Source organism: Porites lutea, chromosome 9 (genome assembly GCF_958299795.1).
Source record: "Porites lutea chromosome 9, jaPorLute2.1, whole genome shotgun sequence".
Taxonomy (NCBI): Eukaryota; Metazoa; Cnidaria; class Anthozoa; order Scleractinia; family Poritidae; genus Porites; species Porites lutea.
Window position 1 is genome coordinate 373,196 of NC_133209.1, and position 17,376 is coordinate 390,571.

The 17,376-nt window shown below is 37.0% G+C and overlaps 1 protein-coding gene across 1 annotated transcript; it reads left to right on the forward strand.

Annotated features, from left to right (window-relative positions):
- The first annotated feature begins 9,045 nt into the window (after positions 1-9,045).
- LOC140948082 (kelch-like protein 11) lies at positions 9,046-10,872 on the forward strand. The gene is made up of 2 exons (XM_073397303.1): positions 9,046-10,069; positions 10,205-10,872. The coding sequence occupies exons 1-2, from the start codon at positions 9,046-9,048 to the stop codon at positions 10,870-10,872; spliced, it is 1,692 nt and encodes a 563-aa protein (XP_073253404.1).
- The last annotated feature ends 6,504 nt before the right edge of the window (positions 10,873-17,376 follow it).

Here is a 17,376-nt window from a genome sequence, read left to right on the forward strand (position 1 = left end):
CCGACTTTCACCTAAAACTATTTCTTACTCTAAACAATAGGCGCAGTAGACAAGAGAGAAATACAACTGGTGTTCATTAATCTCCTCAGGTTTTCATCAGAGAAACTCAAGCTGTACCTTACAATATGCCTCCAATTGATGAAACAGGATATAGCGGCGCCTGTCCTTCAGATCTGCGGCTTAGTAAAGCCATATCAACGGAAGAAAGTGTTGAAGAAATACCCAAGTCTGGTAAGATTGGAATTTAAAGAGAATGACAGATAACGAGAAAGAACAACCAAACACTTTTTTACCACTTTTTTTTCTGGCAATCAGGGGCTTCGCTACCTATACCCACGTACGCCCGCAAGTTGTCTAGCGTAATTCAATCAATTAATCAAATATTTATTATGTAAGGATACATAAAAGGAAACGTCGGAGGTTATCCCTATCGAGGACGCTTCCTACATAAAATATAAAATAAATATACTACAATGTAAAATTTAAGAATAATTAAGAAATGGCTAAAAAATTTTACAAAATCAGTTTTACTATACTTTCTAATTTTACTTCAAAAAATGCTGAGATCCTGTTCGTACACTAACTAATTAGGAAGAGCTTTCCACTGTTTAATAATTCTAACAAAGAATGAGTGCAAAAAAGAACAATTTACTCTATAGCTAATGGCTGACTTAATTTAAATAAATGGTTTGATCTTGTTTTACCATAACAATTAAATTCAAAATAATCATTACAGTTGAGGCTATTAAGACCATGAATAGTCTTGTAGCACTCTAGCTAAGATAGATAAGACCTCCTTGATTGAAGACTGGACCACCCAAGCATTGCCAGTCTTTCTTAGTACGGAGAGTCCCTAGATGACATTGGGAGGGAGTAGTTCGAGGCCCTACGTTGGACTCGTTCAAGAGCGTCAATGTTCTTCTTTAAACAGGGTGACCAGACAGGGACAGCATACTCCAGAATGGGTATAACGGTAACACGTAGAACCTCACATTTGTCAGGGTGAAAACGAAGTTGCCAGTTTTCACTCCATTTGTGTAGCGTGTTGAGGTCACATTGAAGTTGTTTCTCGTCGTTTTTATCGTAAATAATTCCGTAAACCTTGCTGTCATCTGCAAACAGGCGCATGCTTGACCCTACGCCAGGTGTAATATCGACTATTCTTTTCTTTAACAATCATTTTTTTAAACAAAACACACGGTTCAGATCGGAAATGACGGTTTTGACCGAAGAGGCCACGTGATTAGATCACCAATTCGAATATTAGGGCGGGATAAGGCGAGAACAACACAGTGATATTTTTATTAATCACCTTCCTTGTCCCGTTGTAGAATCAACAATGCCTCCAAGAGATGAAAATGTATGTGGTACTTCTCCTGTTGGGCTGCTGAATTACGCAACATCAGTCGACAGTTTGGAAATTCTACACGATTCGAGCTCTGTTCCTACCACCGCACACTCCGCCGGTAAGATACAAATATCATTATAAGTCCGCTCTGAAAACGCGAATGTGACAGCTGTGTTTGCAAAGTTTGTTAATTACTAATAATTTGTTCAACAGTCTAAATTAGCATCTTGAAGTCCCAGAGAGCTTGAAGTCTCACCTAAGGTTTGGAGTCACATGAGGCAAATTAGCTACATACAAGAGCTTACAAGGATCCCACAGAGGATGCACCCCCCCCCCGCTCATTTTTAGGGAGTTTAAGCAAAGACGACGGCGACGATATCGAGAACGACAAAAGCAATAGGTTTATATAAACAAAACAACAACTTTGCAAGTGAATTGTGCTTTTTTTGTACACCTCTTTGCTATCGTTGCACGATTACAACGTGAAAGTGCTTAATTTCCGGTTTTGTCGAGGACGACCTGGAACACAAGACAACAATTTTCTGTTTTTTTCCTGAAGTTTGTTACAGTCCTTTGGAATCCAACTCCAAGAAAGTCTTCCACATTTGACGAATTGCACGAGATGGAATAAGCGTGATAAAGTTTGAAGCAGCGCGAATTCACTGTCTTTTTAAGTGACGTTTTCGTAACCGTTGCCATCCTAGTTACTTAAGCTTTCTTTTAGGACAGTTACGAAAAGAAATGTTTTACCTAGTTTAGATCATCAGATTGATAGCTTACAAAAATAATTTTGGTCCTTTTGTTTTCATTCACTTGTTTTAAAACCTCTTTGTAAACTTTGTAACAATTTTTTGTTTTAATCTGTCCGTTTCCTTAAGACTTTCGAAGCCACGTCTTTCGTCACATGTTACTGAAAAAACTGTTCAGGATTTTTGACTGTAAAACTAACAACTTCTGTTTCTATCAGAAGTAATTTGCTTTGACTTAATGTTTTTCCTAGTGAGTTTTTTTCCTCTTTATTAAGATTACAGTAATTGAACCCTAGACAGATACAAAAAAGCATTAAGAAATTGTTGAACGAATTTCTTTTTAGTACCACTACAGTCTTTAAACGATGAAAGGGCACAAAGTGAATCCCCTTTAGCCAGAACGTCGGCTGCCCCATTGCAGTCTTACGCTACTGTCTACAGTAGGCCTAATTCAAATCCAACTGCTGAGCCAGAGAAAACTACTAATATGGAAACTACAGGGAATGTGGACAAACACATTCCAACTGCAAATGTCTGCTATGGTGGGGACGTTGAATTAGGAGAAACCGTTAACCTCAAGACAGGAAGGCAGCTCTTCCGTTGGAATCTGATCTTTAATCTCATCTTGTGGATCCTTGTTCCTCTTCCTATCTGGTTGCCTTTCGTGTCCCAAGAGATTTCTCTTTTTCTCCTTCCAAGCATCCAGGGGGCTTTTATCGTATTCTGGATTTGCGTCTGGTTGTTCGCCATAAGAACTACAGCTGTTATGTTTTGGCACAGAAAGACGGACTTCAAATCCAAGTACGACGAGTTGATGACGAAACGTAACAAGGATCCTGAAGCACAGACAGCTGAGAAGACACCCATCCAACACGTAGCAGTCTTGGCTTGTTATAAGGAGCCTGTGGATTTGATTGCTGCTTCAGTTCAAACTCTAGCCAATCAAACTGTTGCTTCTAGAGTAACCATGGTGGTGTCATTCGAGGAAAAAACTCCGAACCTGCGCAACAAACAGCAGGATTTGGCAAAACTCTTCGGATCACAATTCCGTGAACTTATTTTTGTTACGCACCCCTTTGGCATGGAAGGAGAGATCCCAGGAAAGTGTTCAAACAGTAACTGTGGCATTAGGACAAGTATAGCACACATGAAGAGAAAGGCTGGCAGTAACTTTGATCCAGATAGGATCCTAATAACGACATGCGATGCAGACTGCAAATTTCATCCTCGATACATGGAGGCGCTGGAGTACAAATACGAGCGAGAATTTATGAGAACAAAAGACCACGATGATAGAAGGATGGTCAACTGCTTGTTCCAATCACCACTACTCTATAACTGGAATTTAGATGCAGCATCTGTTGTTACCAGATTGACTGGCATGTTGCGTGCATTCCTCATGATGGGAGCCATGATTCCATTTAATGTCAACACTATGAGCATATACAGCTTCTCAGCTTCTCTGTGCATGACTGGGCAGTATATCCACCAAGGATACCAGATGGATGATATTATCGGTCTTATTAGGTAAGATGAAGTAATACTAAATAAAATAAGAATCATACTTTCTACAAATATTCCTCATCTCTTAAACTAAATACATCATTTTTTCTCCTGAAATTTGTCCTCGGTAGTTAAATACTTAATATGATTCGTTTCTTCCCTCCATCCATTGAGGGCCACTATGGCGAAGCAAACATACAATCCCTAGAATTTCCTTTTATCAAAGGGCAATTTACCACCATTGCGGGAGAATCAAGGGATTGTAGATAGTGTGGTTAAAATATCGAAAGGCAGACCTGTGTGATGAGTATGAACATGGCAACATGAAAAGCCGGAACAATTTAGTTGAACAGAAAGGGTTGGTTGATTCTGTGGAGATTTAGAGAGCCGATGTCAAAGATAAATTATATTACACGTCTCAAAGTTAGAGCAAAGCAAGGAGGGGTCAATTTATGGTACTGAGGGGTCTACTGATATTGATCTGTCTTTTTTTTTTTGTCTGATGACGTCACAGGTGGATGGGAGTCTGCAAGAGACGTCTTCGCATTGTGATGGTTCCCGTACCCACTCTTTCTGGTCCAACATCTGGAAGGGTGACTGAGGAGGAGTTGGAGGAATGGGCACGACAGGCGCGAAGATGGACCATTGGAGCTGCTGAGGTGTTCCACTACTTCATGGTCAAATCAAGCAATATTCCATTCTTTACTGCCTTGTCCTGGGGAATCACTTTCGTCATCTATTATGGTAGTTTCTTGTCTTTGTTTATAATCATCATCATCACTTTAACAAAATTCCCCAATTTGATATGTTTCTGCATCCATTCTTCATCCAAGGCACCAAAACTAGTTTAAGTGATTTTTGCAAACATATTGTGCACCCAAAACTACTTGGCTAATGAATGTATTAAAGTATTAGGGTTTTAGCTGTTGTTTGAAAGTAGCACATTATTGTGACATCTTTTCTTAAACACTATGAACTATTGTCACTTAATTAAAACAACATAACTTTGCACAATCAAGGTTTCCACATGAAACCTGGACCTTTGAAATTCCTTTTTATTTTGACAAGAGCTAGACAACAGAAAATGCTGAGTAAAAGTTTTTCTGGCTAGCAATTTCATGACAATTGCAATTCATTAAGGATTTAAAAGCACGAGTTATATGTAATAATCTAGGAAGATCAGCCTTCAAGTCCTTCACCTTCATTTCCTAAACGTTGTTACTGGTACACAAAACGTAGAAAAAGGAAAAACGAGCGTGATTAAGTGCACGCAATTTATTTTCTGTACCACAAACAAGAAGTCATCAATTTTACAGAGTTTCAGATTCTTGAACACCATGAAATGTTGGATTTTAAATTTTTGTTTGTGTGAAAGTCACATGTTGAAACACTAACAGTTTCCTGGTTCATAGTGTCTGTTAAAATATTGCTTGTCTTTGGCTTAACTACCAGGACCTGGAAAAAAGCTGTGCATAATTTTTTATGGTATTTATGGTTTAATCTAATTCATTAATTTTGTACAAAATACAACAGCTCTCCCATGGGATTCAGATATGACATGGCGTAACAGAACCATTACCTGTAGGGTTATTATTAATGTTGATTTGTCTACACTCATTTGAAGACTGTAACCACAGACAGCTAAACTTATGGTGTAAGAAAGTGGTAGAATAACTTAATTTGGAATATTGCCCTTAAAGAAAACTAGCAGTGTGCATGACATTGTATGAACAAGTTGATACACCCTTTGAATTCATAGATCAACAACAACATCAAAAGCTTTATTTGCATGACCATAAAGGAATTACAGTATTGCAAAAGCTATTAGTCTAAATTTAAGTACTAATTCAACTAATTAGTACGTGCAAAACATTACAAAACGTTACAGTTCTCATTCATTCATTCATTCATTCATTGATATTAATTTGGTTCTTAATTCAAAGCATTGCGAGATAAATGAAACTAATTGACAGTTAATTAAATAATCAGAGGAATTCATAAGAAGAGATATTAAAGTATCGTGTGAAAGTGATTTGAAGTCAGGTATTTTAGTTTCTAGTTTGGAGAAAAATATGTCTCTGATCTGAGAATAAGCCTTACAATCTAGTAAGAAATGATTTTCATCTTCGATTTTGTTACTTGTACAAAAGTGACATATCCTTTCATTGCGAGGAATGTTTTCGTATCTACCTGTTTCAATTCTAAGTTGATGACTACTTATTCTAAATCTAACTAATGCTTTTCTCGAAGGGTTTTTTCTTGTTAAAACTAGGTACGGCGAGGGGCTATAGTCGTCTTTGATTGTACAATAAAAACTGAGTTTTTGTGATTGTTGAAGGGTCTGATTCCAGTAAGAGACGTATTTATTTTTCATTATGCCGATATACCTATTAACTATTGAGTCACTCAATGAATTACAGGAAAAGTCATAGTTTAGATCATAGTAGTCAACCATTTTCATGAGATTAGAGTAAAAGCTAGTTTTTCCGTTATGATGAAGGTCAATTGAAATTTGTAAGGCCTGTTTAGCTATAGAATCTTCATCTTTACCTCTCAGATAGTCTAAGTAATTTAGAATCTTTTTATTTATATCAATGATCATGGGAAATTTACCGAGTTCAGCTCTACAAGCAATGTTGGATGCCTTGTTATGTACTTGTAAATAACGTTTACAGAATTGCAAATGGATTTTTTCAATTGCAGAGCTGTCCCAGGACTTAAAATCTGATTTAACAAAAGCACCCCAAACTTCACTGTTGTAGGTTAGAATTGGTGAAATCATAGAGTCAAAAATTTTACACGCAAGTGAGGGCTTAAGATTATTCAAATCCGTGTGCCGCCTGAGGCTGAAGAGCGCGTGAAGAGCTTTTTGTCGGAGATGTTCAAGCGAAAGTGTAAAATTTCCGGAAAATGTAATGCGAGTTCCTAAGTAAGTATAGTTTTGGATAACGTCGATTACTTCATTGCCTATGCGGAAGTTATGTTCACATTTTCGTGTGCATCGTTGAAAAATCATTATTTTGGTTTTCTTAGGATTTATTCTAAGCATCCATGAGTTGCAATATGAAGATAGTACGTTAAGGCAGTTTTGTAGACCAAGTTTGGATCGCGATAATATTATCAAGTCATCTGCGTAAAGGAGAGAGTTGAGTCTGGTGCCATTTGGTAACACGAAGGGGTCTGATAAAACATTGTCAAATGAGAACGCTAGATCGTTAAGGTATAAGTTAAAGAGCAGAGGGCTTAAAATGCAGCCTTGCCGCACTCCTCTTGCGTATTGAAAAGATCGTGTTTTGTTATTTCCAATCCTGACAGAGCAGGTAGACTTCGAGTATAGACTCTAAATTAGACTATAAAACTTTCCTTGGACATTGATCTTAGATAACTTATAGAGAAGCCCATCATGCCAAACCGAATCAAAGGCTTTCCTAAAGTCAACAAAACACGCATATATTTTCTCCTTGTGGCAATGGACATATTTGTCTATTAATGTTCGAAGTGTGAGGACATGATCTGCTGTTCTATTATTTGCCAGAAAACCAATTTGAGACTTGTGAAGTATATTATTTAAGTCAACGTGCTTTAGAAGTCTCTGATTGAGAATTGAACAAAATAGTTTTCCAATACAACTGGAAATACAAATTCCACGGTAGTTTGATGGATCGCTTTTAGTACCACATTTAAAAATTGGTGTAATGAGGCCATTACACCAAAGAACTTACTCTATGCACACTCCTTTGCTATAAAGGATAGGTATTTTATGTGTTTTTAGAGGTGAGTTCACCTGATTCATGTTCTTGATTTTTCTCACTTACAATTTCTGTCAATGTTGCTTATTAAGGCAGCCTGTTGTCAACTTTTAACATAATCTTCAGGCTTGTCTCTAAGATTTCAAGATGCCTCGTAATGTTATATGTAATTAGTGGGCACGGAATTAACCACCTGGGGGATCAGTCCACTTGGTTCTATTTTGCTTTTGCTTCCTACGATAGTTGGCAGGGGGGTGGGGGTCATGCTTATGGTGGCTGTGGGAAATCCCTGGCACTCTGGCCCTTAGAGACAGCCCTGAGCCTTAACTGTTTAATGTCATGATCATAGAATATGACGAATGGGCCAACTTCTTAAAATGGAAAATAAGAGGGCTTTTTTTTTCTGTCAAGAACGCTAGCTGTTAATTAACAGTTTATTTCCTGATAATGATTGCAGTACTGTTTTCGCATGGACTTTAGTAAACCTGTAGTTTTAGTCAAACAAATTCAGAATTAGAACAAGGCATTTTGCCTTATCAGAAACCACTGTGTATACAAAGCCAATATATAACCTTATTGCGGGAGCTTTATATTTCTTGTAGTGTTTGTTGAACTAATTAAGCCTTGAGCAGTAGGTTTTAAGTAATATACTCCCAAACGTAGCTGGTTTTGTTGCCTTTTGGGAGACTGTAAGATAATGTATTAAAATGCATTACAAACCATGGTCAATGAATAAAATTGTGCTTTAAGCTGTTTCTGTTTTTTTTCAATGGCTGATAAATAAGCTACATGTAACAAATTGTATCTGGTGTATGAAAAAAAATGCTCTTAAAAACCACGTTTTCCTTTTAAATCTGGTTACCAAACAGAAACACTGGGTAGGTTTTGGGTCAATAACTGCTACTTACTGTAATCTGCGGACCTTTTCTTTGACAGATTTTGCCTTCAAAATGATGCCTCATTATTTTAAGAAATAAATCAACAATCAAGTATAACACCTCACTCTGGGCACTAGCTTGTACCAAAGCTCGTCTTCTGAACTTGTCTTCATTTCAAACATTACACCTTGAGAAGTAAAATGATGCCGTTTTGGGCTTAACAAATCTCAGTGTAATGCTGATTTTCAGAGCATCTGACCTCATGGCGGCCATGTTCGTGGTCAAGAACAAAAGCATTTACTTTAGTAAAATCTTTATTCTTTTTGGATGCAAATTCTGCAAAAACTTTTTCTAAATTGTTTTCTCCACCAACATTGTCACTTGGTTGAAAACCAGCAATGGATACATTCTTGGCCGGGGAAAATCCTCCCGCCCAACATCCCTGTATATTTGATTGGGGTATAAACAACTACCCAACATCATTCATGCTCTTTGTTCACAAATAGACAAATTTACAACCAAGACCCAAGCTTGTTTCCTCGCCCTTCTACTTTGCATTTGATCCTAATAAGACCTAATAAGCTTAAAAACTCTTAGCGCACAAGTGAGGGCTTACCCCACAAGTGAGCAGCTTAAGTTCTTATGTGCCTAAAACGCTTATTTAAAAATCCCTCTGGTAGCTAGAATTTGTATGCGGAATTGTTTCCGTCTTACCTTGTTAGTTCAATGTAGAATCGTGTTCTGTAGAAAATCCTCGCAAGATCGGCTTCCGAAGATTTCTAGGAACCAGACCTCTACAGATACTCAAAAAATTCAAAATGGCCGTCTATAGTCAAGTAAAGCACGCTTTTTATAACAACCAAGACATGAATTCGCTACTTGAACCAATAGCAAGCGACGATATGCAACAGTTTTGTGTGGAAATGATGAAACGTCTCGAAATTCAACGAAAGAACGAGTTTTTCTGTGACGTGATTCTAGATGTCGGCTCTGGTGACGGCAAGGCCCGTTTGAAAGCTCACGGAAACGTGCTTTGTGCAGCAAGTCCGTTCTTTTACAGCGCTCTTGCCAACGACATGAAAGAAAAGAAAGATGGTGTAATCCGTTTGGAAGAAACCAACAAAACTACGATGGAAAGGGTGCTAGAGTTTGTCTACACAGGGCTTGTTGAAGTCACGCAATACGAAGCCTTTGATTTGCTGGAAACGGCAGAATTCTTCATTATCCCGAGTCTGAAATGTGCTGCGGGCAAGTTTATCTCGCAAAATCTGCTGACTCCCTCAAACTGTATAACACTTTATTATTCTGCTCAGAGGTATCAATGCCCCGAATTGCAGCAAAAAGCAAGAAATTGTATCTTTGAAAATTTTGTGAGTGTGACAGGTTGTGAAGAATTTCAGAATTTAAGCATAGAACAAGTTGAAGAATGGATTTCAAGCGATGAAATCAGTGTGAACGAAGAGGAAGACGTTTTTAAAGTGATTACTGGGTGGATGGAAGAAAACAAGCGAAAAGAGCAACAACGATTTTTCGAGTTGTTTCGCCATGTTCGTGTTATTTACATGTCACCCACGTATGTTTTTAATGAGGTTTTGTCGTGTCCCTTGGTGAAAGGATCTGAGACGTGTACCGCGTTTGTACAAGATGCAATGAAAGACGTCTCCACTGGAACAGAAGAATGCTATTTTGCTCAGCCACCAAGAATTTGTCTAAAGAAGTTTGAAGATTGCCTTGTTGGTTGTGGAAAGGAGAAACTCTACGGTTATGTCCCTACCGAGAACAGATGGTATGAGATGGCAAACTACCTGAGTCCAAAATTGTTTCCTTTTCATATGGCTGCCTGTGATGGCAAACTTTATGTCACTGGGGGAACTTTTAATCCTCATTAATCTACAATAGAGGAATATAATCCATCCAGAAACTCGTGGACACGTTTGAATTCTTACACTAGTGCAATTGCTTGCATTTTGCCTGCAGTCATTAACTTTCAAGGATCTCTGTTTGTTATTGGCGGGAAAAAGGAACAGCAAAGGAACAAGGAGAAAGGAAGTAATCATGTCTATAAATACAGTCCTGGCACAGACCATTGGCAAGTGTTAGCTTCCTTAAGAGTTGGCAGATCTGCTATATGTGCAGTGGCTGATAGAAACTCTTTATATGCAATAGGAGGTGAGTCTAATAATGAACGCTTAGATGTAGTGGAGAGCTATGACCCTCACCGAAATTCCTGGCATAAGCATGCCAGGACACTGGAAAAGAAAGCCCATTCCTTTGGTGCAATTTTCAGAGGCAAAGTCTACGTCTTTGGCGGATTTAAAAGTCGGCAATTCAATTCATGTTCAAGTCTTATTGAAATGTACGATCCTGACTCAAACACGTGGACCGGTATCGAGAGCACAGGAATCCCAACATGGCCATTTGGTGTTGTCAGCTTTAAAGGAGACTTGTTTGTGCTTGGCTGGTGGCGCAGACATTTGACCCAGAACTGCTCATTGAAGGTTTATGATGTCGATTCAAATGAGTGGAAACCTGAAGCAGTGGATCCCAGTAAACCAAATGGTTTCAATCTGACCAACTTGGCTCCAATCAGAATTCCAAGGGACATATTAAATGAATGCAGAGCTGTACCAAAGGAGCATTTATAATTCATCTTTTGACTATAAAAGAAATTGTTTTAAATCGGGAGACCGGCCATTTCAATATTGCCCTGTCTAAACCCTTTTAGGTTGACCTGATAGACTACTCATGTTAACCCAAGAAAACATTATATGTTTTCATCATTTGAAAAAGTGGAGAAAGAAATCACTTATTTTTTTGTATTCTTCTACTGCAAGCACCTCTGTTGGAAGCATTTTGTAGTAGGAAACTTGGGGGAACAGTAATCCTCTACAATGAACTCAAACTCTTGTCTCTTTAAACTGTTTTAATTTAGATCACTTGTTGCTCAACTTTTCACAATCAAGGCTAGCAGTATCTCTCTGACAAGAGCTAGTTACAGCTCTTTTTATCTTGACTGAATCTGAAGGCTGCCAATCTTACTCAAACTTAAAATAATCTTACATCAGTAAAAATTCGATTGGCTATAAGAATTATTAACATATTTTCCTTCGAGGTTGTGTCGTAATAGGAAAATCAGTTAAAACTCCAAAATTCACTTTTGTCCAACAATTGTCCAGTCAAAACAAAACAGTCAGAGAGACACAAAAATTACAAGGAATGTTTACATGAATGAAAATCACATATGTACAATATCGTTACTCTAAAATGTACAATTTGTCAATTCGCGTACAATGCTTAAGTTGTCGTTTAAAAGCTTCTTGTTGGAATATCGTACAATGGTAATTAGTCCCGCCTTTTTCCATATATTAACTAAAAGATTGTTTACAAATCTCTAATCAAAAATCAATTAGCAAGATATTTACATTGCGAAAGCCTTTAAACAAAGATATCACTCGTTACAACTTTTAGCAAGTAAATTGAACTAGGCAGTAACAAAAGCTTGTTTATCACAACGAGTTAACTAAGATAGTCTGTTGGACGAGGTTTTCTTTTGGAAGCGCGCTGAAGTTTCGATCAAACCACTAAATACGCGAAAGATAGTAAAAATAGGAATGTCCAGGAAAAGACAACTTGGTAAGGTCAAGCTTCTAAAGATTTAGGAAAAACCAATTAAGCCAATTAATGTAAGATAACAAGCAAATGTCGTTAAATTTACCAGAACTAATTAGATTAAGAACCTCTGTGTGGGCTCAGTTTAAACAAAAAAACATCATTTCTTAATTGAATAGTGGCACGTGTGCAAAGAGAAACCGATGTCCAAAAGAGCATCTTTACAGAGAAAAGCAAACCTTATTAACGAAAGACAAATAGCTTTTGTAAGCCCAGTACATTTTAGTAGAACGTATTTATATAACAACTCAAAACACTCTACTCAGTGACAATAATAATTAAAATATATTAAAATAGCAATGCTTGATGATTCATTAACGTTCCTTATTCGATAAAGGTATTTTCATTTTGGTATTAACTTATACCCAAAAATATCGTTTTACAATTTATATATATCATGATTATAGACCATTATAAAAATTTAGGAAAGTTTAATAAAAAACATTTTTTTGTGGTACACAGTACACTCAAAAGAATTGAAAATACATGTTATTGTTGTTGAAAGGAAAGTGTTTCATTTCACTTGACTTTTAATAGAAAGTCATATCCTGCTCGCATATTTTGTTGTATAATTTCGTTTTAAATATTCAGAATATTCCTTTGTTAGAAAATGCTACCATGAAGTAAAGGGACAAATGATTTTTTAGTATTTACACGAATTGCTGGTTATAATTAAAATTTGACTGATTTGTTGTAATATCAAACCTGCCGATACGTATTATTTTATTTGGCGGTCGTTACTTTAGACATCAAAACTACCAATTCGGCGGCCGGGAAAGAAAACCTTTCTTAAAAGTGAACTACATCACTTCATTTCTCATTTCCTTGAGTAATGACAAGATTCTTCTGGTTATTTTACTACGCGACGACAGGACCGCTTATAAATTCTTACTAAGGCTAAAAATTTTCCATTTACTCTCGGTAAAAAGTAATAACAACGCGGTCAACAACTTTTATTTCCATCAGCAAATAATATTACAGGAAGTGAAGTCCCGAAAATAGCAGAAATACTAATTGAGGCGGGTTGGACACAACGGAAATTTTTTTATAGATATTTTTCGTTGTAAATACCTGTAAATATTTTTCTTTACAGAAATAAAAGGAGTTAGGTGACGGCATTTCTAAAAAAAAAAAAGTTTTATACCTTGACAAGTTATAACAAAAAACTGATTATTGACAATGGCAAGAATCTTTTGAAATCATGACATTTTAGAGATGTTGAGGACATCTAGCCATTTGTTTCAAGTAATTTTATCAAGTGTTAGGAGTTTCCGTGCAACAAACGCTAGGCAATTTTTTACGATGCTGTATTGTTGTTTATCTCGAATTAAATAAAAACATTCCACTTTAGATGTTGAGCGGGAAAGTGAGCTGATATTTGCGTGGTTAATTTCGGTGAAATTCCTCATTGAGACATTGAATAAGATGTCTAGTTTTGGAGGCAAGGCCGACAGTCTACAATTTTAGCCGTATCTAGGTGATTTCAAAGGTTATGAGTAGCCTTAGCAACATCCATTGGTGGAATTTCGCGAAATTTAGCAGTTGCAAAACTCTTTTTAAGTGATGGTATTCAGTAAGATCTTAGGAGAACATCTGAACAATTTACGAGACAAAAAAAATAGCATTTAAGAATACACTCAATTGTATTGACAGTCACTTCTCGAGAAGCGTGATATTGTTGTTTATTCCGATTTATTTTAAATTACTTTATAAATATACCGTAAAATTCCGAAAATAAGCCCCGGGCTTATATTTTTCAGTGGCCCTTTTTGAGGGGCTTATTTTTGGAGGGGCTTATATTCGGAGGGGCTTATCTACGGAGGGACATTTGCGTTTACAAATCGATTGGGCTAGCCTTATAGTTCGAAGTAAATTGACCGTTTTTGCTTTGTTTTCTTTTGTATTTGAAAGCAATTTTCCAAGTACAAGCCCCCCGGTGGGCTTATATTTGGAGGGGCGATTTAACGGAGGTTTTTTTGCGTCACTGGTTTGGGGAGCTTATATTTGGAGGGGCTTATACTTGGAGGGGCTTATTTTCGGAATTTTACGGTATTTTAATTGTTTGAATAGTTAATTTCCAAGCAATCCCCAACCTATCTTGCCAGCTCAAAATAGCTCCATGTTCCCATATTTTTTTTTTGACCGAACGTGGTCGAGTGCGGCGGTCTCGATCCATAAAATGTTATGGGGAAATGGTACAGGGTGATCTTGACCTCACTCCGGCTTGGACAATAATGCAATGCATGTTGTCGTTGATTATTTAACCGTGTTTGAGAAAAGAAATTTGTACAAGTAAATGCTATGAATCATTGGTCAGCAAAGATATTTTGAGCTTCCGAAGTTAACTTTAAATGTGATGTAAAATATATTTAAACGGATTTTCTATCATATATTATAGTTACTAAACTTTTTTGACACATGGTGTTTTATTTGTATGAACTATTTTAATCTTGGATGTAAAATTTGATGTTGATCCTTTAATTTTTGATTTCTTTGTTTTTATGTTACAGAAATAAAATATGTCTTAATTTTGTGTTTTGGTCTCCGATAAGGTCCCCCACCCCTACCACCATCAACGATGTTGTGCAGTGGAATCCCGCCTCACGGCCACATCGGTAATAAGGTCACCTCGTTATTACGGCCAATATTTTTCTTGGCCGCGCGGCAAAACGGCCAAACATTTTCTTGTAAAAAAAACCCTCGTGAATACGGTCACCCGACGGCCAAAACTTTTTGGCCCATTGGTGACTGTATTAACGGGGTTCCACTGTAGCTGCAGCACAAAGGTTTCTCATGTTGAATTTCCTTTTCAATGTTTAAAGGGCACTGAAGTAAACGAGACTCTTAGTTTAATAGTAAATCATGTTTTGAGGTTAGTATTGACTGCATTTGTGATGATGTCATAAGCGGTTCGGTAGCGAGGTCAAAAGATCTCAAAAGACGGCGTCCTAGTAACAATGACAGGGCAATATTTGTGTTGGGTGGGGTGAGGCACTGCACGACGCAATCGGTAGTGTCATCTATATCAACTAATACACCGACTACTGTACTAGTGTTTTCTGTCTAACTGTCTACATGGGAATTACGTTGATTAAACTATTTAAAAGATAAAAAAACAGCGACAGTTGACTGAATTATTCAAACGGGTTTTGTTTACAATTTTCAGTGAAATGTTCAGACCATATTTGGTACATTTTACTAAAAGAAGCTTTGTACGTGTGACTTACCAAACTGCAAGGCTTGACCCCAAAATTGACGTGACCATTAGTAAAAAAAATTGACATCAAATGACACAAGTTAAAGCGCGTTAGAGGTGGTTTTTTTAAAGTTATTTTTATAGAAGGATTTTTTATTGTTTTGCAAAGCCTTAGCAAGCATTTCAAAGAATGGAAGATGGTTTATATAAACACTGCAACCAAAAGATGTGTCATTGACTTCCATTTATCGAAAGGCGATACAAGTGTTATAAACCCTCACCCGGTCATGAACAAGGACGTTATGTACTGGGTTAGTAGCTGATTTGACCGTTTTGCCGGCAACTAACAAATTTAGTGTCTGTAAAATGATCGAGAAATTCAAATACAGCACGAGTTACGCTCGAAAGTTAACTGGCTGAGTTAATAGTGAAGTTCTTCAGTTCTTCAGAGAACTCCAGAATTGTGCTTAGGGCACGAAAATTTAAAAGATTACAATAAACGTGTGAGTAGGAGATCTTAGATCAAGTCACACTTTACAAGGTACTTGTTATTTGCCCCTAAAAGAACTCACTAGAACTCGCCAAGAACTCTCCTCCCCCGGGGCTAGTGAATATTATGATTACTATCTCATGGTTCATGAAATGAAATCCCTTTTTCATATTTTTATCTCCAAAACAACTTTTCTGTTTTTTCTAAAAAAATGTTAAGTTATATTATGTTATCCTTTTTTTTTAAGTTTTCATCTGCTTTGTTTTTGTGTAAAGTATTTTAAAATGTTAAAGCAAAGCCAAAAATATAAAAAATACTGCTAATTTGATATATACGTGGTGGTATTTAGCACTATTAAGTAAAAAAAAAAATGACGAAACATCACAGGGGACTTAAAGGCGAGAAGCCTTAAAATAATTATGCGGAGTCATAATTGGGTAACATAAAATGAACAATACTAACTGATAGCCTAGGAACACAAACGTAATTCCGGCCGTCAAGAATTAAACATGATACTTTTGACATGACTTTTCCACGTGCTAAACACGGAATCAAACGCTTACGTAAGAGGAAATCCTTCTTTGAAAACAAAAAAGTGGAATATTTCCACTAACTGCATGTATAAAAGCAGATGCAACTTTCACTGGAGCTATGTTTTGTCTGCGGCTGTTTCCAGAGGTCCCGCTACCTTTCTCAAGTAGGTGAGTTGAACACTTAAAGTTGAACACTTAAAGTTGAACACTTAAAGTTGAGCACTTAAAGTATTTGACAAGCAATCAATTATTAGCTTTGGAACACATGTCAACATTTTTATGGAGAGTTGGTTTTGTAGTAGATACAATGATGTTTTGATATTAAATAAGCTAATGGGTCATTCGGGATCAGGATTGAACAATTTGGGCCAGTAGATTAGCGAATTACTCAGGTCTAAACGGCGTTGTTGCAGAGCCGTGTATCTCCTACACCTAGTCCTTTTCTGGAGCCGGAGATGCAGTGATGTGTCTCCGGTGCTCTAATATTGGTAGAAACAAATTTTGATAGCTAACGAGTTATTCGGGATGTCTGAACAGGTGGTAAGATTAACTCAGGTCTAAACGTTGTTACGCAGCCTGTCTCTCCTCAGTCAGTTTATCCTTTACCTGACCCTGTCCCCAGTTTTCTTAAAGAGATATAGTGATGTGTCTCTTACGACCGATTACCGTGTGAATATTCGGTCCTTAACCCAAATATCAATGAGCACAAAATCAGAGCATCGAAAGGAATATAGGAAGTTATTTAGGATGATATATGCAGGTGTCTTTCTCAATTGTCAGTTCAAGCTCAACTTCATTTTCTTTCGACCCACAAATCATTTTAATCATAAATGAAAATAGATTATACTTCTTAGGGGAGACGTGTAAATTGACCAAAGGTGGAAATTGAATTTTCAAGACAAAGAGAGTTAATCTATGTACAATACTTTCAACTCCGAGAACTTCCGACTTTCAACTAAAACTAAATCTTACTCTAACAATAGACGCAGTAGACAAGAGAGAAATACAACTGGTGTTCATTAATCTCCTCAGGTTTTTATCAGAGAAACTCAACCTGTACCTTACAATATGCCTCCAATTGATGAAACAGGATATAGCGGCGCCTGTCCTTCAGATCTGCGGCTTAGTAAAGCCATATCAACGGAAGAAAGTGTTGAAGAAATACGTAAGTCTGGTAAGATTGAAATTTAACGTTAATAACAGATAACGAGAAAGAACAACCAACCACTTTTTTTTTCTGGCAATCAGTGGCTTCACTACC